The sequence below is a fragment of the Anser anser genome (assembly GCF_964211835.1).
Source record: "Anser anser genome assembly, chromosome: 1".
NCBI classification, from domain to species: Eukaryota; Metazoa; Chordata; class Aves; order Anseriformes; family Anatidae; genus Anser; species Anser anser.
Genome location: NC_139720.1, coordinates 86,594,737 through 86,617,713, shown reverse-complemented (window position 1 = coordinate 86,617,713; position 22,977 = coordinate 86,594,737). Strand labels below are relative to the sequence as shown.

The 22,977-nt window shown below is 39.3% G+C and overlaps 1 protein-coding gene across 10 annotated transcripts in view; it reads left to right on the top strand.

Annotated features, from left to right (window-relative positions):
• POU1F1 (POU class 1 homeobox 1) overlaps window positions 1–22,977 on the top strand; it is a 218,574-nt gene that overhangs the window by 140,483 nt on the left and 55,114 nt on the right. For 3 of the 10 annotated variants that reach the window (XM_083846826.1, XM_083846830.1, XM_083846831.1), the window contains exon 1: window positions 21,165–21,352. The exons of 5 other annotated variants lie outside the window; for them this stretch is intronic. In XM_083846826.1, coding sequence (XP_083702952.1) covers window positions 21,226–21,352 — 127 coding nt within the window. In that variant the 5' untranslated portion in view covers window positions 21,165–21,225. Of the gene's footprint in view, window positions 1–21,164; window positions 21,353–22,977 lie in introns of those variants that run through there. 2 more of the 10 variants (XM_083846829.1, XM_083846822.1) reach the window with 2 other exon arrangements.

The window sequence follows — 22,977 nt, the reverse complement described above, 5'->3', positions numbered from 1 at the left end:
ATAGGAGTAATCAGAATGTCATGCAACTTATCAAGTAGACCACATTTAGAGTTTGTTTTTCTATTACAAAATAGGAGTTTGAAATGTTTGTAGAAGCAGGCATTTTGAAAGGTTTGTTTTTCCCTAGTAAATCAAATGAAGAACAAATGCTCAAAAAGAAGTGCTCTGCATTATTTTGATTGTGCATTGCTACCTTGGCATGCTGTGATTCTGTAGATCAAATTATGTTAAGGGATGGGAGAGATTTTTCTGACAAAAATTCTAGATGAAAATTTTGTGACAGCTTTCACTCCTTATAACAATCAGTAAAGTGACCCATGCCAATCAATTATTTAATAAAGTATATATATTTATACAAAATCTGAACCTGCATCCCAAGAGGGATTTTAAACGTCTGCCTGTTGCCAGATATGTAGATCTAGTCTATTTGCCTATGTTGTGTTGCATGGGAATGGGGGGTGGACGGACACAGGCCTCCAGTTGGCCTGCTAAATTGTTCTCTTTAGAAAACCTCCTCTACCCAACTTAGTGATATAAAGTTCTGACTTAGTTCTACCAAAAATAAATAAATATGAATTCCTATAAGTTTTTGCTAATCTCCATTTAGATTTTCCACAAAACAGATAACTAACCATTCATGATTCTTCTTTAGTAGAATTAGGCATTTTTCCATGTTGTCTTACATAGAACTTACCGCTCAGAAGTAAAAGAAAGCTGTTGCACTTCAAAAGTTAGTGTTTCTAGTAACCATTTCAAGAAGCATGGAAAGAAAATACAAGTAAAAATGGTGTTCATTACCCATAGTTTACCTACTCATTAAAGTGTGTATTAACTGGCAAATAATTGCAAAGGATTCTGGTAACTTAAAGCAATATGTTAATCCATTGTGGAGGATTATATAAAATCAGTACCTTCCTTTAAGATTACATCTAATGTTCCCACCTTTGAGTTAGCTAAATAGTGAATAACTGAACCATGAAAGCAGGACAGGAAGCAATAACACTGGATGACCTTGCTAATGTAATAAACAGGATGGTTTTGAGACAGTTCATGCCTGGTGATAATATTATTTACAGTAACATCCAGAGAGACAGATGTGATTTTTTCCTTCTTTTACTGAGCATTTTACAAAACTACAATCTAGGTATGTAGTTAAGGAAAATGCTGGCACACAAAAAAGGCAGGATGTTTAATTTGCTACTTCTCTAAAACCTCTGCTCTCTAAGTATAAATGATTTTGAAGACTTCAGTCAACTTCATTTCTCATTTCCATATCCAAACTGGATTTAGTTTAACCTTTCCCCACTAAGGAAATAACCTGCTTACCTTAAGGTCAATGTTATCATTTTATCAGTTGAATAGGAATCTAGGAGACTTCCATTCTGGCCTTGGTCATGATGCCTGACATTTACTTGGTGAAATCTCAGTGAGCTAGTGAATGTTACGGTCTCTTGCTTCCTACAGTAATAAACTTGCACTCTCAGCTTCTGCCAATCTCTGTTTCATCCGTAGAGCTGGTAGGTGTCCCCATGACCACAGAAAGAGTTGAGACAGTGATATTGATGCTACTTAACCTATCCATTATTTGCATCTATTTATCCTGTCAGGAGTTTAAAAATAACATTTTCTAGTTGCCATTTTCAGTGTATCCCAAAAGGCTATGATCAATAGCTGTTTGTCTCAAGAGCTCTAACTAACGAAGTTCACAACAGTTCTGTCCTGTCACTACTGAATCTTATTAGTCTCAAATGCTTTGTTCAGTCTCGTTAAAAATTTCTTGAGGGCTAGGGAAGTGGGGAGGGTTTTTTCTTTCTGTTGATGACCAGGCTGAGGAGAGCATGTTGCCATTTCAAGGCAGATAGCAAAATTGCTTCAGTGCACGTTCTGCGACCACAGGCAATTAAAGGCAGCTAAAGGAAAAAAAAAAATCTATTTCAACATGTCTCCACTCTAAGTATTTGTCACTTACATGCGTTATACAATGAACAAAAGACAACTCAGCTTGTACCAACAAAAAGAACTTGTTGGAAATGGAAAAACAGCAGTGTGTTTTACTTCTAGGAGGTCAGTAAAATAGTGTAGGAGATGTCTGGGTGGGTGGGTGGGAAGTAACAGCCACAATCTGGACAATGTTTTCTCCCCAAACACCTAAATATTAACAGCACAGTTAGCAGATATCACTGATTATATATTGACCAATGCAATCAGTTCACTGTATTTGCTGGGGTTTGAATTCCATGTTCAGTAGTGGATGATGATACTTTTTTTTTTTTTGATAAATGTTATCTAGATCAGAATGGGAAGAAAGCAGAAGCTTTGAAAAGTGTATTTTCAAAGGACAAGGTATATCACTTTTGGACTAGAAAGGGAAAGGGGTTGTTTATACCTTGACTGAAGCGTTCAAAACTTATGATAAGACTGTGGTATTTGAAAGGTTGCACTTTTTAATACAAGAGAATAAGAACTCTTTGACAAAGCATATAGTCATGTTGTTGTATTCCGTGGTGCATGGTGCAGAACAAATTGAAAAAAGTTGTTTGCTTGTTTGTTTTTTGTTTGTTTGTTTCTTAGTAGGAATACTTTCTTTTCCTGGCTGTAAGATACCATTGTAAGACAGGGTGCATCAACAGTATGAATCACTGAATTTTATGCTTCAAGATATAAGACACGCTCCTCTCAAAAAGTCACTACTACTTCCTAGATGGATGTACAGATTTTCCTCATTGACCATAGTGCTTATGCTTGGAATTAAGTTCCTTGTATTAGCACAGGATACCAAATTGAATAATTAGTGCAATAAAAATTAGAGACCAGGAAGTACTTTGCCATTGTCAGAGGATAAAGAGGGGGGGGGGAAAAAAAAAAGTTAAAAAGCTTTCCCAAATAAGTCTGAAAGTCTGGGTAACAACGTGGAGGGAAAAAATAATAAAAAAACAAAACAACAAACAAACAAAAAAACACACCACCGCCAAAAAAAACCTAAGTGTATTGCAAAGACTTTTGATGTTTCTGATAAAGAATTGCTTTTTATAAACTTGAAAGTTTGATTTGTTATACTTCACGTACTTTAAAATTCTTTATTATTTCATGGCTCAGTATTGCTGACTACAACAAAAAAGTATGATGTTATAAAGTACAGACAGAAAAATGTTCTATTATGTTTTCGTATTTGTCATTTTGAGCTATTTTTATTTTTCGGGTGAACACTAATGTGTGAATGCTGATCCATCAGATGACTGCACTTGTAAACCAAAGACTATTATTAGAGGTATTTTTTAGGTATTATTACCTAAAAGGTATTACTTAGAGGTATTATTAGAGGTAATTTTTCCCTTGAGTGTCAGATTCACTTAGGCAATGAAACTCAGCTTCCATCCTGAGGAACTGCAGCTGTGTGACAATTCCGTCCAGCCAAGGACAGGACTAGAAAAAGAATGCTCCAAATTCAATGCTGTCTTTACCACAATTCGAAATTGTAGAAATAAAATACAAAACATAAGTAATTCCTGTTTATTCACGTGAAATGTCTAAGAGTGTGAGAGTGGCTTAAGCAGAAAGTTGAAGGAAAATCCAGTCCTTTGAACTACTACCACCACTCCTCCCTCATGGCAGTGTGATGAAAATGATACAGAAAAGAGTGCTCACTTTCTGAAATGTAACCTTAAAATGGCTGGAGAACTGTCTAGGCTGTGGGAGTCACCAGCCTAATGGGAAGTCCTGGACTGACCTTCTGCTTCCCGGGAAACTGGGGAAAGAGTAAGAACAGAGAGCCAAGGACTATGTGTGGGGTTTAGTAACTTCTTGAGAAGAATTGCTCAACCTTTTAGGAGAAGGAAGCCAGCAAGTGTATTGTGCTCACAAAGACTGTGTTCTGTTCCTTCTCTAAGAGAATTAAAAACTGTATTTTTGAAATCTATAGTTCCAAAACTCCCAAGCAGAGAAGGTCATAGTATTTTTTTTTCTTCCTTTAATTACATCCCACATAGAAGAATATTACAAATACTTGTTGCTGAAGCTGGTCATGTTTTTAGCTTCTGGTGTTAAATAAGGATTAATTCTGAAGCTCTATAGTATATCTTTTTTTAAATAAAGAAAGTGACAAGTTACTTTGCAGGTTTAGTTTCTAACAACAAATGTTACAAACTTCTCTGTGGTATTATTTTTGCTTGTAAAGGATGTCCTGGAAGGACATGACCTGAGGAGAAAAGAAAAAAAAAAAAAAAGAAAGCAACTGATATAGTGCTGAGCAAACAGCAGTCAGTATACCCCAACACTTTGAAGACTGCTAGCATGCTGAATACAACAGTGTCTTCCAGCTTGATATACCCATTTTAAACAAGATAAAGGCAAAAATAAACAAGCAAATCTTTCATGATGATGATGAATTTTGGAAAATAAAGAAACAGATGTAAATGGCCATTTACACTATGGCCTCATCGTTATGCATCTCTGCCTAAATTTTTATATATATATATATATATGTAGCTGAATGACATTCATTTGAGAGGAAATCATTACAGTATTGAAGTTGAATATTTAGGAAAATTAATGTGCATAACAGTGAAGGGAGTATATCTGTTTACTGCTTTTCTTGGTTTCCCCTTTTCTGTCCATGTTCTAAGTACTGGAAGGAGCATTTAATCTATAGAAAACAGCAAACGTGGACAGACTTAGACCTGCAGACTTGTAGGAAAGGAAATTTGGCATACTGAAGTTCAGAAGACAGCTCCTTTAAAAAAGCTTGAGAATATTTGAAGGGCTAGAAAAGTGTTTTCATACAAATACTGAACAAAGAAGTCAAGGTAAGCAAGATTGAAGGCTATAAGCAAAGCTGTAAAGAGAGAAAGAGAGAAAGAATTCATTATGAGGTGTGCAAAAATCTTACTGCTTACAACTCAAAAAAGACAAGAAACATTTCTGTTGACTTCCAGTGGTGTGAAACTATAGCAACTTTGGATCACAATACTGGGTGCGGGTGGTATTCATCTCTTCCACGTGCTGCCTTCTCGCTGTGGCGATGAGCAGAGGCCGAGGTAAAGAAAACAATTGGAGCTGAGCTGCCAAGAGCGTAGAGAGAGGCTCTTCAGCATCCTCCTCGTCTTATAGGGGTCTTGCTGCTAGGCTTATATTTTCCTATTCTTCATATAGACCTAGTGCATTTGCAACATTTCAAAGTCCAGCCTTACACTACTCCGCATAAACTCCTCTCCAGCGAGTGCAGTACTTTTTGAAATTACCTTTTCAATCTTGCTGATATTTGTGAATATATAACCTCAAATTTATGTCTCATGTGATTAAGTTACATAGCTCAGGATATTGCTTACCCTACATTTTAACTATTCTCCCTTCTGCTGCTTCGTAAGTAACTGAAAAAATAAATAAATAAATCCTTTTGACAGTTAAAGTCTCCTTAGCTTTTTCTGGAACAGATTTCTGTTTTCAGAGGGTAAAGAACAGATGCTGCTGTTGACTCGTGCTTTGAGCTCTGTTGGGAGAAAGAGAAGGGGTACTTTGGTGTTTCCCTAAAATGCTTTCAGAGTTCATTCCTTGAATTTTTTTTTTTCCTATTCCTAGCAGGTTTCAGTACCACAGACGAGTGCCATCCATGAGTTTTTTCTTGGTTTTCCTGTGTTTTCAGTATGTTGTTTGCTTATTAACAGCAATTAATCAATTATGAAAATAACCCAGGAAAAGGCAAGTGTCCTACTAGAAATCAATGAAGAAATTATTTTTTGTCTGTTTCTAAAAATAATCATGTGTAAATGTCTCCTTTCAGAGATAGTCCAACTGAAGGACAGACACCTGGCCAAAATCATTCCCACGTAGTACAAGTTCTAAAAACATGTCTCTGTAGTCATTAATTCATGTGGCCTCCCACTAAAGGCCACATGACTAAAGAAGGTGCTTAGGAAACTGAAACTTTGGCAGGGGTATGGAACAAGAAAGCATAGATAGTAAATATTCTGCTTTTTTTCCATTGATATACTACTTGCATGTTCTGGAAGGATCTCTGAGTGCCTGTGGGATGGCCTACAAGCCTGTTTTACTCTTCTGGATCTGAGATTAGCCCTGAGGATGCCAGCACTAATTGTGATGGGTTTTTGTTTGTGATCTGGATACCTGCCCATTAGGAAATGAATTGGAACAACTTGGTCTTTTAGGGATTAAGCTGAGGGAGAAAAACAATCTGTCGGTTTCAATCAATGCTTAATTCATATTTTTGCCCTTGTACAATAATTGATTTTCCAAAGTCCAGATTCTGAATTCATTGAGAATAACATCTGTGGATGTGAATGGGAGTTTTGCATGAGCAAAGGCTGTATTTCTGAATATCACAAACAGTGAAATGTGCGTGCAGCAGTGCAAGGTAATAAAATTTAAGAGGGTTGCTCCCAGAACGTTTTCGTGGAGAGAAAACAGTTTGCCAGAGACTTGACAGACTTGAGACTTCATGGGTCTATAAGATATCCTTTAAGGGCAAAACTGTGTCTTGTACTTTATGCTTTTGCTTTTTTTTTTTTTTAACAAAAAATCTAGTTTATCTTTTGGAATACACCTGTTTTTGCAGGTTTGCCACAGTTTTTGCTTTTAGGTAAGAAATTTTTAGGCAGAAGTTTGAATATTCTATTATCTTTATTTGTCTCTGTTTGTTCGTTTTTTTCTTCTTTGCTTCTGTGTGTAAGAATGTGTGTTTGGGAAGAGAATTAATTTAGCAGGTGTTTCGCAGGTCACCTTCTGGTGTTTTATGAGCCACCAGCAGCCCATGAACTATGGGATGAAAAACAAATTAATGCACTGGGCTGGAGTCCTCTACCTGTTTTACCATGCAGAGCAGCAGGACAAAATTTTGACTTTATGTTCAAAAGTGGAGAGAAATAGGAAGAGAGATTTGGCTGACTGTATCTGTTAATATGCTATGAGCCCTGATTTCTTAGCTAGAGGGTAATGGCCAGCTCATTCCATGCACAACTAGAGGATTTGCTGCAGCAGCTGAGGTGTCTTGTGTATAGGCTTAGATGTCCACCAGCAGGTACAGGCACTGTTCTGCACATCATCAAGGCTGTTTTCCTATGCCTTGGGAAGCCTTTGATCCATAAGTAATGAGCACTGTTTTATAATTAAGTTCCCATTTCACAGATCGGGTTATTTGTTCATTAGAGTATTCATTTTCTTTCTTTCTTTAAAGCTTTCTGGATACTGATGAAACTGCCTGGAATTTTAAGAATTTTCCTCTTCATGAGCTGGTCACTTTGCTAATCACTAAGATTTGGAACACATTCATAGGTTTTTAGATATTCAGAGTCCCTGGTATTGCTAATACAATATGCACCTTTGCTATACTACCTGTCAAAATATATGCACATCAATGAATTTCACAGCGTTATTTTTCAGTGCTCAGAAGAGATCACGATTTCTCATCGTGAAGTAGGGAGATCAGGCAGGAAGGACATCACAGAATTAGTGGCAGCAAAAGCAAAACAGACCATTAGGGAGAGGGTTAGGGTGAAATATACAAGGTTCAGGAGGTTTCAAGCCTAGGGAAAACCAGGGGATCAGTCTGGTAAATGTAGGATAAATGATCTTCCTTGTTAAAGCCGTAATAAGCGTGTATTTCCCTACTTCTGAGCCCTTGTGATTCTCCTCCTTTGTGCACAGCAGTGTGTAACGCTTCCATGCTCCATAATTGCAAATAACAATCCATTTTACATGTAGTAGCTTCCAGTAGTGGAAGGAAAACTGATCAGACTTGCTTGAAAAAAATAGCTCTTTCTGCTATTCATGTTTTTTAAAATCATAAAGACAACGGGCTGGGTGAATAGTTCAAGGTGCAGAAGATTAGAAAGTTGTCACACACACTCACATATAGTGTAATCTCTTCTGATTATATTAAGTCAACCCTTGCTGCTCCTTTGTTTTATATTCTGGAAGTGAATCAGGAAGTTATGAGCTATTGTAAATCTATATGCAACTCCCTTCAACATCATTGTCTAGCTGAGATGGAATCAACTAGAGTAACAGTTTCTGGCATACAGAACTTTAGACTGATTAGGTCACTAAGAATAGCTGCTTAAAGTAGTCGTTTCTGGTTTTTGATGTCTTTCCAAGTGGAAAAATACCTAAAACAATAACTTAGGTTAAGTATCAGTGACAGGAAAACAGATGGTATTAGTGTCGATGCAGTCATGAACAAGGAAAAGATTATGGAATAATGACGGAAAATGCAATAACAATTGAGATGGTCACAGGTTTATTAGCTCTTCTTTATGTGGGATTTCTGGGTGTTGTTGTTGCTGTTTTTTTTTTTTTTTTTTACAGTATATAAAACTGGTGTCAGTTCTGTCTGGTAAGGTATCATATAGGGTCTAATCATTTTCCTATGACTCTCAGACCTTTTAAGTATCTATAACTTAAACATACTTTGACAGGTTTTAGAGGTCAGCACTCAATATCACAAACAAATTGATTTAATCTAATGACCTAAAAATAATTTACATGAAAAAGTATTTAAGAATTGTCAAAAGGAAATTTCTATGTGAAGTTCAATACAAATGTGTACATTTTCTGGAGGAAAGTCTGTCATTATTAAAAGTAATTTAATTATTTCCCCTTTCCCTTGGAAAGATTCCCTACCCTCCAACACTCAGTTTTTATATCTCTGACTTAAAAGTCTGGACCCCATTGAATCTCAAGTTCTGATTCAGGCCCTGAATAACTTTGCTTGCTTTTGAAGAACTTGGCGGAAAATTAACATCTTAATTATATCAATAAAACTAAAGATCATTCTTATTTTCTCTATCTATCACTAGACTAAAAAGCATCTTTAAAGTTCTGGTTATTTTCACACATGGAAAGGATTCAGTTGCTGAACTCCCTCCCCTCAGAACTCTATCTTGAGAATTTGCAGAGGAGGAAAGGGCCAGGAGTCAGCACCCACAAATGGTACTGCACCAGGGCCAGCCCTTCCCTGTCAGGAAGACTCCTTTGGGCACCTTCTTGTGGTTTATTAGAAGTCTCTAGTTAATGGCCCATCCGTCTCAGATTTATCTTCCCAACCTCATTCCTATTCCAACTTTCTCTTTCGGCTGATCTATGAATCCTGGGAATTGTGTTTCTTGAGGATTATAGTAGATGCAAGGAGCCCTGTACCATACTCTCCATTTCTCCACCACATAAATGAACCCAAAGCTTGTTTTGTTGTTGTTTTTCCCCAGCCTCCTTCACAAAATAAGGTCAATCATGAGAGAATTCAATTGTTTGTAACTACCTACTGCTCTCCCTCTCCCTTTCTCTCTCCTTCCTGATCCATTTCTGCTTACGGTGTCTTTTTTGGAAGGGGAATGTTTTGTGTTTCTTCAGAAAACTCCCTCTACTTGTATAATTCACAAATTGACCACCTTTTTTCCAAAGCCACTTGAGACTTTTGAGCTTATGAGAGCCATCTTGCTATTTCTATTTAAAAATTTAAGATTTAGTGTTTTTTTTTCTTTTCCACTGAATGCTAGTGAAGACCACATATTTTAGGTTGTCATTTCCCTAGTAACAAAGAAAGCACACAAATTTTGTGCATAAAAGATTCATTCAAAAATGTTCTTGTTAAAAAAAAAAATCACATCAGAAAAGAGCAGTCCAGCTCTAGCAGTAGTGAATGATGAAGTGTCTGTGAAGTACTATTTCAGAGCAGAAAATTTTGAAAAATTTTGAGGGTGCATTTCTTGATCATGGTAGATGATCTCATGCCAATCATGAGATAAGACCCATGCCCCACTCCTTCATATTTACTCCATGGAACTGTGTTGGTGCTGCTGCAATGGAACAGCCCCTTCTCAAGGACACTGGCAGAGAGGTGAATAGAGTTCAGAGGAGGTCTTTGTCGAGCTCCAAGCAGATGGCTAGGAGGCAGTTGCAGAAGCCACTCTGCCATTCAGTGTAACCTATGACTCAATGGTGTCATTTTAAAGAAACATCTAGGGTAATGTATTTTCTAAACCCTAACAGGCAGCATTTTGTGTTAGGAGAAAGGGCTTTGGGAAGTATTGGTAACAAAATCTGAGTGTCCATTATACTTGAACTTATATTTATATTTTCAAAGTTGTATTTTTTAAGAAGGGGAAAATTAGAGGTTTCAGAGAACTCAGAACTATTTCCAGGCTCTCCAAAATTAGAGGGAGCTTACTGCCACTGTAGGTTTCATGGTTTGATGCCAATCCATTAAAATAGTTTTGTGATTCTGCACAAATGATTAGCTTTCTTCATCATTTGATATGAAACATCCTTTTTCCTGGCAGTGTATTTCTAACGCAGAACAGTGGGATTTTAGACTTCTTGCTCCAGCCACTGTGATAAGAATCAAGCAGTAAAATCTCCTCTTTTTGCTTTGAAACTGTACTTTCTGTGTTCTATTGTATCAGTGTCAGATCTGTGCTCAAATACTTTGTCACCATTACCCATTTCTCCACCACAGACAGTCAAACAAAGAACTGGAAAATGGATCTGTTAACAGTACAGAGGTTTCCACTTATTTGTCAAGTCCTTCTTCATTCCTTACCATGAAAGTCATGATTGACTAAAACAGCTCCTTTTCCACAGGAAAGATAACAGAACATTTGCAATTCACCTGTGTATGTGGTAGGAGCAATTGAAAGAAGGTATGAGTGATCATAAGATGGTTCAGAACTGATGCGCGAGAGTGCTGATTCCTTTAAAGAGAGGGTCACAAAGGAAAATACTGTAGTCTTTTTTCCCCCTTCAAATTAGCATGTGCTAATCTTTGTTCCCTTCCAGTGCAGCAAGTATACAGAGGCGGGTAGGTGGAGGTGTGGAGGGTTTAGTCTGGTAACAGAATAGAGAATAGTGCTCAGCAGTTTTGAACATTAGTACTGGGCCTTAAATTAAGACATTGATGCTGCACAAATGTAATGATGTGGCACTGCAACTGTCAAAATTTGGGATGAACACACCCTCATGCTCTCATGTGACGCTGGGTTGGGGGTGGCTGGTTCATTGCTTGTGCAGCCCATCAGTTTGGAAGCCCTGCTAGTGGTGTAGAGACCTTTGTGGACACAGTTAACTTTTGTTCGGTGTTTAAAGTTCTCTTTCTGCTATGGGTATGCAGAACAATCAGTGCTGGCCCAGGCTCGTTCATGTTCATAGCAGCTGTCCTACTGCTTTTAGACAGTGAAGAATTGCCCACCCTGCAAAACAGCACAATCTCTTTGCCCTCAACTCTTCAATATGTGAAGGCTTTTGAAATGATTCCCTGACACTTCCATGACTTGTATAATTCTAAAGCATTTGATTCCTTAAGTGCTCTTCTCACAAACAGATTATTCATAGTGGCAGCACATGAAATGACAGCATGTGTGGAAATCGGGTGGGGAGCCAGAGCCATATCTGCCAACAGGCATATGGAAGGTGCCACTGGTTATGGCTAAAAGTCCTGCTATAGTTTTCTAAAGGAGAAGCTACAAACGTACAACTCCCTAACAAACACATCTTCTACTGCCCTCTCCTGCTACCTTTCTAGGCAGAAAATGTGGAAGAAACCGCCATGTAACAGCTCCCATTCACCAACAAAACCTAAAAATGAAGCTAGAGTTAGCAGAAGTTTGGCTGAGCTGGCTGCACTGTGAACGGACTTAGAGATGCACACCGTCTAGGTGGAAGGTATAAACTACATGAACAAATTTATCTCAGGAACTTCTACCCTGAAGTAATGATATTAGCACAATGGACAAGATGTTCAGTAACAAAAGCTGTGAATGTCCCTCAGTGCATAAGAGCTGGGACTAACTTGGACCGAATGTTTATAGACTGCTTAGATCATCTTAAAACAATCTTGCTAGTCACTGCTGTGATTAGAATAAATATTGGACTGAGAACTCAATGGACAAAGCGTTGTAACTGAGGTGCACTTAATTGAGATGGATTAAACTATTCCCACTGGTTTATCAGTTTATGTTCAATGAGATGGAAATGAATGTAGTTAGCTAAATATCACCAATAAAAATAATTTTCCTCTCAGTCAGCAGTATATTCTATTGAGAGAAATTATGACTTAGTTCTGCAAAACACCAAATAAATATAGCTTTGAGACCACTGATAATGCTTAAGACCTTGGAGGACTGAACCCTTTCTATTCAGAACATCCTGAAAGGTTTAGAGTTTAGCTCATGAGAAAATTCAGTTTTTACTGTCATTCTCTCACTATTTCTAACGTAACTATGTACGTGAGAAACTTCTATCAAAGGATTAAATTTAATACTTGAAGGTTAATTCTATCCGCTTTACTGAGATAGTCAATTTGATTTATTGCTCTTGGCTTATACAGAAAACAATTCTCACTAGAGTTAACTCATCGTCTCAGAAGGTGGTCGCATAATTAAACTGGATTTTTGTTGCAATTAGGTACTCCATATAAAACATTAATTTTTTTTCCCGTTTGCCGGGAATTGTTCATATTTTAAACTAGTGTATGGGATCAGTAAAGGTATTCTGGAGGGAAATGGCTTAAGAGGGGTGGAGTAGAGTTTTATTCCTCAGGGAATATGTCCTCTGCACATGGGCAGTCCAGGTTCTTTGACAGTCTGTCACACTAAAGTCTTAATATCAGTTCCCTTGACACCTCCTCCTCCTTCTCCCTCTGCTGAGAGGGTGCTTCCAGTGCACAGGCAAAATCCTGTTGTGCTACACATCTTCCACGGTATTATTACCCCTGCAAAAGCTAGGGTGATGAGTGGCTATTTGGACTTTTAGTAACCATGAGGAAAATTAGTAAAGAAAGGATCAGGGCCTACTGTGCTATGCACTGTGCATGTGAATGGATAGCTTCTTAGTGCACTATATCAGATCGCATGGAAGAGCTCTCAAGACTAATTAGGTAATCTGGGGAAAGGAGAAAAATCTCTACTTTCAAGAAGTGCCTCTGACTGAATAACTGAAATTATGGAAAACGAGCCTGTGCTAACTCAGGTATGTTGTAATCTGAAACAGTTTACCAACAGTACACTCTTATACCTTGAATAGCTTTCTGAAATGTTTATTCATGTCCCCCCAGAACAATACTAGGTTCATCCTTTGTTTTGCTGTAAAAATGCATGTGGTGTTTTAATGTCTCCCTTTTCAACACTGCATCTCTTAAAACCTTACCTGAAGATGGTTATTTTTCTGGGAAGATGCAAAACATTTTATAGGCATGTGGCTGGGTTGCTTCTGAACTGGTGATGTTAATGGTGCAGAGCCATGTTAATGGCTCTGCAGAGCTGCAGGAGAGGGGAGGTTTCCCTGAGCAAATATAGCATATTTTCTATATACATACATATATATATATATAGAGAGAGTATGTATAAGCTTATGTCTGACCTGCTTGTCCTAGGTCTGCTTTATGACCAATGAGAGAGAAATGAGCACTTTGTGGTGCTTATCTGAAAAAAAAAAAGAAAAAAACGTCTAAAATGAGTCAGGTAATTGGACCCTAAAGTCCAACTGTTGATTATGAAGAGGGTCTAAGGTGACAAGCTCAGCTACTGACATCTTCACTGGAAATGTCTAAAGTTAAGTGAAATCAATCCTATGCCTTCAGCCTTGGAAATAAATTGGAAATAAGTCCCCTTTTGACCAGAAACATCTTTTTTTTTTTTTTTTTCATGTTCTTGACTCTTTGGACTTGGACAGCTAGGCTCTTCTATCTACTTCCTTCTGTACTGAAGCATGCACCCAAGATTAGCCAAAAGATTAAAACCAAGCAAGCCCTGATAACAGTGTCTTTCCACTGACTTCTCTGGGCATTGGATCTTTCCCATACTGTTTTTATTTATTTATTTATTTATTTATTCATAGGAGGTTGTGTGGTTTTGTTTGCTTGTTTTGAACAAATGAATTCTCTCAGGTCCTGGAAATATTTTGGAATGAAATGGATTCGAGGATGATGATTTTACTTCTGTTTTCAGTGGGCCTTAGCATAACTCTAGCCTGTCCTGGAGGCTGGGGACCAAGTAGCATCAGATGGTTTTGGGTGCAGCCAAAACAATGTCTGCTGAAGTTCAGATTTGTGTCTGACGTTCAAGACTCTGAGACCTGGATGAACCTGCTATGTTCCTGTGGATTGCCAGGTCTCTAATGGACTGAGATCACACTGCACCTGCTCTGTGCTCAGCTGCTTTTATTTTGTAGTCAGACCTGGGAAAATATATATCACTGAGAGAGAACTTTAGATGTACAAACAGATGTGCACACATGCAGATGTTTAAGCCTTGTTTCACTGAGAAACTAAGCTAAAAACTAGTTGTTATTGTGTGCTCTCTTTTTTCTCTCTCTAGGAGGAAAATCAGGAAAAAAAAAAAAGGCAAAAGCGTGATAAATGTAATCACAGGGGAGATGACACAGTGTTGTGCCTGTTTCTTAAACGTGACCCGGTGGCGTGTGTCCCTGGAGCATTGTGCAGTTTTGCTGGCTGGCTGTTTGGGGTTGCCACCTGCTGGTAAAAATAGTGCATGGCTTGTTTTTTCTTCCTGGAAGAAGACAAAACTGCAAATGAGCTGCAAGAGTACGTTTTGTTGATGTTTTAATTAATTTATTTATTCCTTACTGAATATTTTCATTTTTTTCTCAGAAATTTGTTTTGAGTGTCGTTATAGTGATTGTGTATGACAGATAAAATAATTTAGTGCTCTATGTTTTTTTTTGCAGATTATGTAAATCTCCAAATATTCAAAGAGCTGTGTTTAAGTTATTATGTAAATTTCCAATGGCTGGTTCTCATTTCTTGCAGGTTCACTACTGTAACAAAGAGGTTTTCAAAGCAGAATATAAGGCCTGAATTTTGCATCCCTGTTAAAACTTGAGGATTTCTGATTGCCTACAACAGTTTTGGAGAGCTCATCTTGAAATACCTTGGAAAAAAAAAGCCCCCCCCCCAAAAAAAAAAAAAAAGATATGGCTAGCGTTAAGCCAGTATGCATAAACAGTATATATTTTGCAGTCTTCATTTCATCCAAAGAAGATGCCATTCTTTTTATTTTTTTATTTTTTATTATTTTTTTAATAAACCACACTCCTGAGCGTGATATCAGGAGGTCAGAGCTGTGGATTTCATCCTGGAATCAAGTGCAACCACCTAACAGCCAATGTTGTTTCTGTCTCGAGCTCAAACACACTGATTATGGTGATCTGCAAGCTGTCATACTGATGGCAGTGCTGCAGTAACAGTCTTTGCCCAGGGAGGTGCGAATACCTCACGGGAGATGCTGCTCCCGTGCTGTACAGCTCCGTGCTGCCTGCTGCCAGTCACCACTGACCCGCTGGTTGGAGCAGCTCAGCTCTGGGACGCCAGAGCCCTGGGAAGTGGGTGGTGGAGCTTGGTGGCACTTTGCTAGCCCCACTAGTGGGAGGGGGGGACACTGAGGATCATGTTGCTTTTTAAGTGATTACCTGTAACTCCCAGATTAGTGTTGCCAGCCTTTTTCAGGAACTAATTTCGTTGTCTTCTGCATAACATGTACTTTTGCACAGTACAACAATTATCAGCTATCTCCTGGATATTAATAATTTAAAACCCCATGCAGCAGGTGCTGTTTGTTGCTTAAGCAGAGATCTGATAGCGAGCTGGGGAGGTTTGAGACCTCCTGTGGCAACCACAGGGACAGGAAGACTGTTCACACCACTCATGTAAGGACCTACAGGAAGGGCTGGAAGGGGACTTGCCATTGCAGGGTGGTTTTAGGGAAGGCCGTAAAGTCTATGATGCTTGGTCCCGCTCTGCACTGCCCTATGTGCCTGTCATTTGCCCCTAATAGTGAAAAAAAAAAACATCAGCTAGATTCAGCTGGTTTCGTATGGGCTCATGGGTACAGTTCTCCAAAGGGACTCATGGGATGTGATTTAGTGATGGGACTAATAGGTCAGGTTGATGGTTGAACTTGATGATCTTTTCCAAAAGGTTTTTTCCAAATTAGATGATTCTATGAAGGCTTTAAACTAAAAGAGGGTAGGTTTAGATTAATAAAAAGAAAAAAATCTTTACTCAGAGGGTGGTGAGGCACTGGAACAGGTTGCCCAGAGAAGCTGTGGATGCCCCATCCCTGGAGGTGCTCAAGGCCAGGCTGGATGGGGCTTTGGGCAACCTGGTCTGGTGGGAGGCGTCCCTGCTCATGGCAGGGGATTGGAACTGGGTGATCTTTAAGGTCCCTTCTAATCCAAACCATTCTGTGGTTCTATTCTAGGATTCTCTGTATGGATTCAGGGAGAGGAGGGGCATGGGGTTCCTGCTGCGTAATTTTTGGGGTTCTCCCTCCAGTATGGGGAAAGGACTGTTTCTCACCTCTCTTTCAATATCCCCTGTGGAGTTGTGTGGAGGACTGGAGTCAGGCAGCTGACTCCTTGGCCTTCAGCTATATTTCTTTCAAAGCATTATAATAAATATCTATTCCCTTCCCTGATGAAAAAATCAGTTGAGTTATAGCCAGAGTTGCCGGTTGTTAAGGCTGCCCAGCCCTTTGTCTGATGTTTGTATGGTGTTTGTAGTTATTTATAGCTGTCAGGCTTTGACCGTTCAGAATGAAATTTTTCATGCTTAGTGGGAGTCTCAGATGAATTTTTATTGACAGTTTCACCAATTCCACTTCTCAAAAGAGAAGAGAAAAAGAATGTGCTTGGCTTGTGTTTCAAACAAATAAAAACCCCTCTCTTGCATTGCTTCTCTTTTGTCCCCATGCTTAAAAATTGGAATTTAGATTTTCTTCTGTCAAAGTGAGATTTTTTTAACATCTCTTTAAAAATACGCCTGTACTTGGCCAGTGAAGCAGCCTTGAAAAACCACAATTTGCTCCATAAAAGCAAAAAATGTCTGGAGGTTAAGAGGATGAAATAATAAATCTTCATGAATCTTCCCTCTTAAAGAAGCGGAGGAGAGTGGAACAGTGACGATGAGCCAGAGATTTGGAGATAAATATGAGATAAGGACAGATGAGTGAAGGCAGGACAAAAAGGGAACAAACATACAAAGAATTACCAGGACTGGAGACTGTATGTGTTTATGGCACTAAAGCCTTATTCATGCTGGGTGTATTTTGAAAAGGTTAGGTGAAAGTATCCTTAATTTTGAGATATCTGCCTTTTTGAGTGTTTGACTTTGTAGATACTGTGTGCCTAATCTGGAGTAGACAATCATTTTGAGTTGCTTGTAACCTGGAGGTCTATAGTAGTAGAAGCTGACCAATTAATCTGTCAGAAAAGTTACTCCAAAGGTGTATTTTTCTCAAATATTTTTGCTCTTTTAGACATTTACATATTTTCTGTTGTTTCCTTTGCCTCTCCTCTCAGAAGGAATTCCTCTTTTGAGTATTCAGATATGAACAAAACAGTCAATACCACAAAGATTACCTGTCTGCCCAGCAAAGCAGGCGGGTATACGTGAGGAGCTGCTCACAGGATGGGGCACAGCCCCAGCAGAGCTGGAGGCCAGAGGCTGTATGCTAACACGGCTGCATTGTACTGTAGTAGCACCTATCACAGCAACCGGTGCTCCAGCAGGAACTATGGTCCCTTTATGCTTCCCGCTCCTTTGCAGCCAAGGAACGTGTGCAGCTACAAAATGCTTCGTGTCTGGCACAGGGCATTGAGTCAGGGTAGATACTGAGTATGTGCTTTGATCTAGGAGGAGGGGGGATTGAAAGGAAGGGGTAAGGAAGGCCTTGCTGCTGGCCATGAGAGAATGTTATGCGCTCGCACCTGTATTTTAAGGGTCTATGGGGAGGCAAATCTCTGTCTCCATCATTGAATGCCAATGAGGTACCTTTGAAAGCAGTCTAAATAGCTACCTCTGAAAGCCTAAAGCTTGCCAAGATTACACCTTAGTGCCCCCCTAAGACCTGTAGCTTGCCAGTAAAATACAGTCATCATCAGGCTTCGGTCCCAGGCCTCTAAGCTCTGAATATAAATGGCCCACTTTTAAAGGCTACGGTGCAGTGAATGAGACTGCTGAGACCAGAAAGGCGATGCTCTCAGCAGCTTGCTCATGGCTCCAGTGTTGCCCTTGGAGCATATTAGATCTGCTACTGATTTCTTAGCTTTCCAAGCAAATAAATTGCTCCAGGCATATGCGTTACATATGCCCCTGGGTCAATAGGTAGTAGTACAGCCATACGTGTTTTATCTTTCTTAAATAACAATTCAGATGAATTTAAAATCAAAGTTTGTCACCCTAGGATCAGAAATAGGAACATAAGGAGAGAGACCATACTTTACTTGGTATGGATGACAAAGCCCACAGTAGTGAGTGGCACCACACAAGAGCAGCAGGAGCATGTTTTAGCCTTGCTCGCTACTGATGTGACTTAATGCTCATCACTTCTGTCAGCAGTGAAGCACAAATCAGGAGCTACTACTGGATAAGCAGGAGAACCTGAGCTACATCAACAAGCCTCTTTTCTTGTGCCTGTAGTTTGTAGCTCTATTTTCTAAGATGTCTATGGATCTATATATTACGAGAAAGGAGGATTAAGACATTTACGTACATGCTGTTTCAGTGGGGGGACACTGTGTAAAGCAAGAGGCCAAGACTTTGGGTGATCCAAGTTAAAATTTCTGACTGCCACTTGTTGTTTTGTCAATCCTGACCTAAATTCTGTAGAGAAGCTTGCAACAACTCCGGGATACCATTTCCTCCAAGTGTGGGGTCAGTAGGTTCTGGCAAGGTGAAAAAGCTTCTGCCTGAGGAATTAAGCTGAAATAAAATTACAATGAGACCAGCCTGTAATTAAATTTTATGGTATCTGATTGAGTTTAAGTACTCCAATTTTGCCTAATTATTTTATCCGCGGTTATTCTAAAATTAAAAGAATGAAGTTGCAAATGTACAACTAAAATCTTTGTGATGCATTTTTTTCTGGTCCACTGTTAAAAACAAACAAACAAATTACCTAAATGAAGCCTACATAGAAGGGAACATTAAATTTTCTATGAGGGGTTAATGTATGCACTGCTTCAATTTGGATATGGGTATAAAATGCCACCTGAAATGAAGAAACCTTGCTTTTAATTTTTGATGTGCCAAAGACTCAAGCCAATGCTATGAAAAATACACAATATAGAGATCAGTGTGTGTGCGCACGCGTGCATGTGCACACGAGTACACAGCTTCTCATAATCGGGTTCTTTGTAATATCCAATTCATTTTTATGCTAATTTTTCCATAGAAAAGATTCAGTGTGTTGTAAAATTTGGCATTCAAGGCACACTGAATGCTGCCAGCTACTTCTTTGCATGAAAGACAGATTTCAACTCAGTTTTATTGTGCCTTTATTATTCAATTTCCAAGGAAAAAAATAATCAGGCATTTTTTTTTTAATGCTTCATTTTTCTTCATTTAGCCCTGATTTCCAAGCTTTTTCCTAGGTATTTCATGTGAATGTTTATCTGTTGCACATGTCCACTTATTTATACCCTCTATAGAGGTGGTCTTGGTAGTGTAGTATCTGAGCATCTCCCCTTATAAAATCAGGTCCACGGTGAGAGCCAAGAATGCTACCATAATTATTATGAGAATAGTAGACTTCACAGAATCACAGAATCGTCTAGGTTGGAAGAGACCTCCAAGATCACCTAGTCCAACCTCTGACCTAACACTAACAAGTCCTCCACTAAACCATATCACTAAGTTCAACATCTAAACGTCTCTTAAAGACCTCCAGGGATGGTGACTCAACCACTTCCCTGGGCAGCCCATTCCAATGCCTAAAAACCCTTTCAGTAAAGAAGTTCTTCCTAACATCCAACCTAAACCTCCCCTAGCACAACTTCAGCCCATTCCCCCTCGTCCTGTCACCAGGCATGTGGGAGAATAGACCAACCCCCACATCGCTACACCCTCCTTTAAGGTACCTATAGAGAGCGATAAGGTCGCCCCTGAGCCTCCTCTTCTCCAGGCTGAACAATCCCAGCTCCTTCAGCCGCTCCTCGTAAGACTTGTTCTCCAGACCCCTCACGAGCTTCGTTGCCCTTCTCTGGACTCTCTCGAGCACCTCCATGTCCTTCTTGTAGTGAGGGGCCCAAAACTGAACACAGCACTCGAGATGCGGCCTCACCAGAGCCGAGTACAGGGGCACAATCACTTCCCTAGACCTGCTGGCCACACTGCTTCTTATACAGGCCAGGATGCTGTTGGCCTTCTTGGCCACCTGAGCACACTGCTGGCTCATATTCAGACAACTATCAACCAGTACTCCCAGGTCCTTCTCCGCCAGGCAGATTTCCAACCACTCGTCTCCCAGCCTGTAGCGCTGCTTGGGGTTGTTACGCCCCAGGTGCAGGACCCGGCACTTGGCCTTGTTGAACTTCATACAGTCGACCTCAGCCCATTGGTCCAGCCTATCCAGATGCTCCTGCAGAGCCTTCTTACCCTCAAGCAGATCGACACACGCACCTACTTTGGTGTCATCTGCAAACGTACAGAGGGTGCACTGGATCCCCTCGTCCAGATCATCGATAAAGATATTAAAGAGGACTAGCCCCAGTACTGAGCCCTGGGGGACTCCACTAGTGACCAGCCTCCAACTGGATTTGACTCCATTCACCACAACTCTCTGGGCCTGGCTATCCAGCCAGTTTTTAACCCAAAGAAGCGTACACTAGTCCAAGCCATGAGCAGCCAGTTTCTTGAGGAGAATGTTGTGGGAAACAGTGTCAAAAGCCTTACTGAAATCAAGGTAGACCACATCCACAGCTTTTCTCTCATCCACTAAGCGTGTCACTTTGACTTATTTTTTAACACGTGGCCTAGGGTAAAACCAAGGAAATCTTACTGTTTTGTTTACGTTTTTAAATCCAAACACACATTAGAATGATGTCTTGCCTACCTCTGGCTTTTACAGCAAATAGTTTTGTATTAGCATATGTCTCCTTTCTAATATCTTTCACTACAGGTGATACTTCTGAAGCAGCCATCACTGGATGCAATATTGTGCTGGTTTATATCATTTTTAGCCATTGAGCAAGTAGTGAAAATTGAATAAGCAGTCATTACCTAAGAATGATTATTTAAACCTAAGCTATTAATAAAATCCTCGGACAGGTGGAGGCACTTAGTAATATCAATTAGTTCTCTCTTGAGATATGAAGTATTCATTTTATAAATTTATTTATTCTCTATATAAAGTTTGTTGCCTCTTGAAAAATGGCTTGCTATTGAGAATACATCATGCTATTCATTTAGAAGAATATTCCGCAGATGACATGGACGTGCTTTCAACAGTTTGGGGAAAAAAGAACAAGTGGTTATGTTTTGCAAACATGAAGATGAGCCTGAGTGTTGGATTAAGAAAAAGATTAAGAGATGGCTTTGTGGAGATCTTCCGCTCAGGTACTGCATTTGCTGTGTGGAGACAATAGGTTATCACAGACATTACTAGCAATGCATCTTTTTTTTCTATAATGCTATATTTCTTAGTTGGCTTTCTCTGTTAAAGCTTTTGTGAACTCAAAGGTGATTTGTTTCCGGCTAGTATAAAACCGTCACTGAGAGTGACAGAATTTAATTGTAGGGACTTAATTCGTCATCCAGATTGCTCAATTGATGGTCTCTATGAAAACTGTATAGCAGAATAAGTAACAGGAACTGTGAATCACGTGAGGATGGGAATGTTAAAAATCAAATCTATTTTTTTCCCAGGCTTTTGGGAAGTCATCATGTGCTCAGTGCGCTGAGATAGAGATGAGAGATCTGATTTTGTGCTCTTCTCTCTCTCTGTTGGAGTGTGCAATGCAAACAGGAGGGCAGCTGCCTGCATGTGCTCTGGCAGGAGCAGTTGTGTAGATCATCAGCTTTTCTAAACAGCACCAGCTAGACTGGAAATGGAAAATTGGTATTTATTCAGATGGAATGAAGCCTCTCTCCTGTGGGGAAGGTAGCTATTTAGTCAGGCTGAGACAATCCAAAAGAAAGTTCTGGAAGAAATCAAATTGTTGTCAATAAAACTAGCATGAAATAGAAGTGGTGTTGTTATGATCAGCTAGTAAATGCCAACTGGCAAAAAAAAATGTGGTAGTATTCACTTTTACTACAGTTTTGTGACTGGGATGTACAAGGTTTTTTGTTATGTTCTTATTCTGAGGAAATAGTAATGCACTTCTCAAATTAACTTACAGTTAAATATGAAAAGGTTAGACTGTACCTAATTTATGAGGAATTGTGCTAAAACCGGCTATCTTTCAGACATTCCTTCTCCTTGTTTTATATACTGTTTTTTTTTTTGCTCAGTTTGTAGCTTTAAGTTTTACTGGACAAGAAAATGCTGGTGTCCTATGATGCAAGTGATTTTGCACTGTGTGATTGAGTCAACTAAGTGGGAGGGAGCTTAGAAAAGGAAATTGTAGCCAATTCCAAGCTGGTGGGAAAGCAGGGTCTCAAAAGAGGTGGAAACAACAAAGAGAAGTAACAAGAGGACAGATTTTGTCAACCAAAGGGTTGTAGGAAGGTGCAGCCAAACAGGCTGCATTTTGCAGGGTAACATATTTCACATAGGTGTTTGTCTTGAGGTTTTGCTTTTGGTGTGTAATGGATTGTGTTATGGAAAGTTCAGCAAAAGCTGCCTTTTCTGGTTTTGTTCTTCACTTCAAATACTGAAGTCCATAATTGTGGCTGTAAATATAATACATAGTGCACTGATGAGAATGCAGCACCATCATCAGCGTAGTCCTCAAGAGCTCGTTAAAAACAAAGAGTCTGTTTCCAAACCTCCTTTCTGCGCTTGCTTCAACTTTGCATCTGAAAATTTACATTTGTGCTGATCTGAACTAGTAAGGGTGAACAGTGAGGAGAATTCTGTTTGTGCTCTTACATGGTTCTTTCCTTTCCTTTTAAGTGATAAGTAGTTCTATTTATTTCTGTATATTCACACCCTTTGACCAGGTAGCACATGTAGAAAAGCCTACTATTTCCTTGTATGTGGTCCTTTTGGAGTATGCAGGCTGCACAGAATCTTCTGT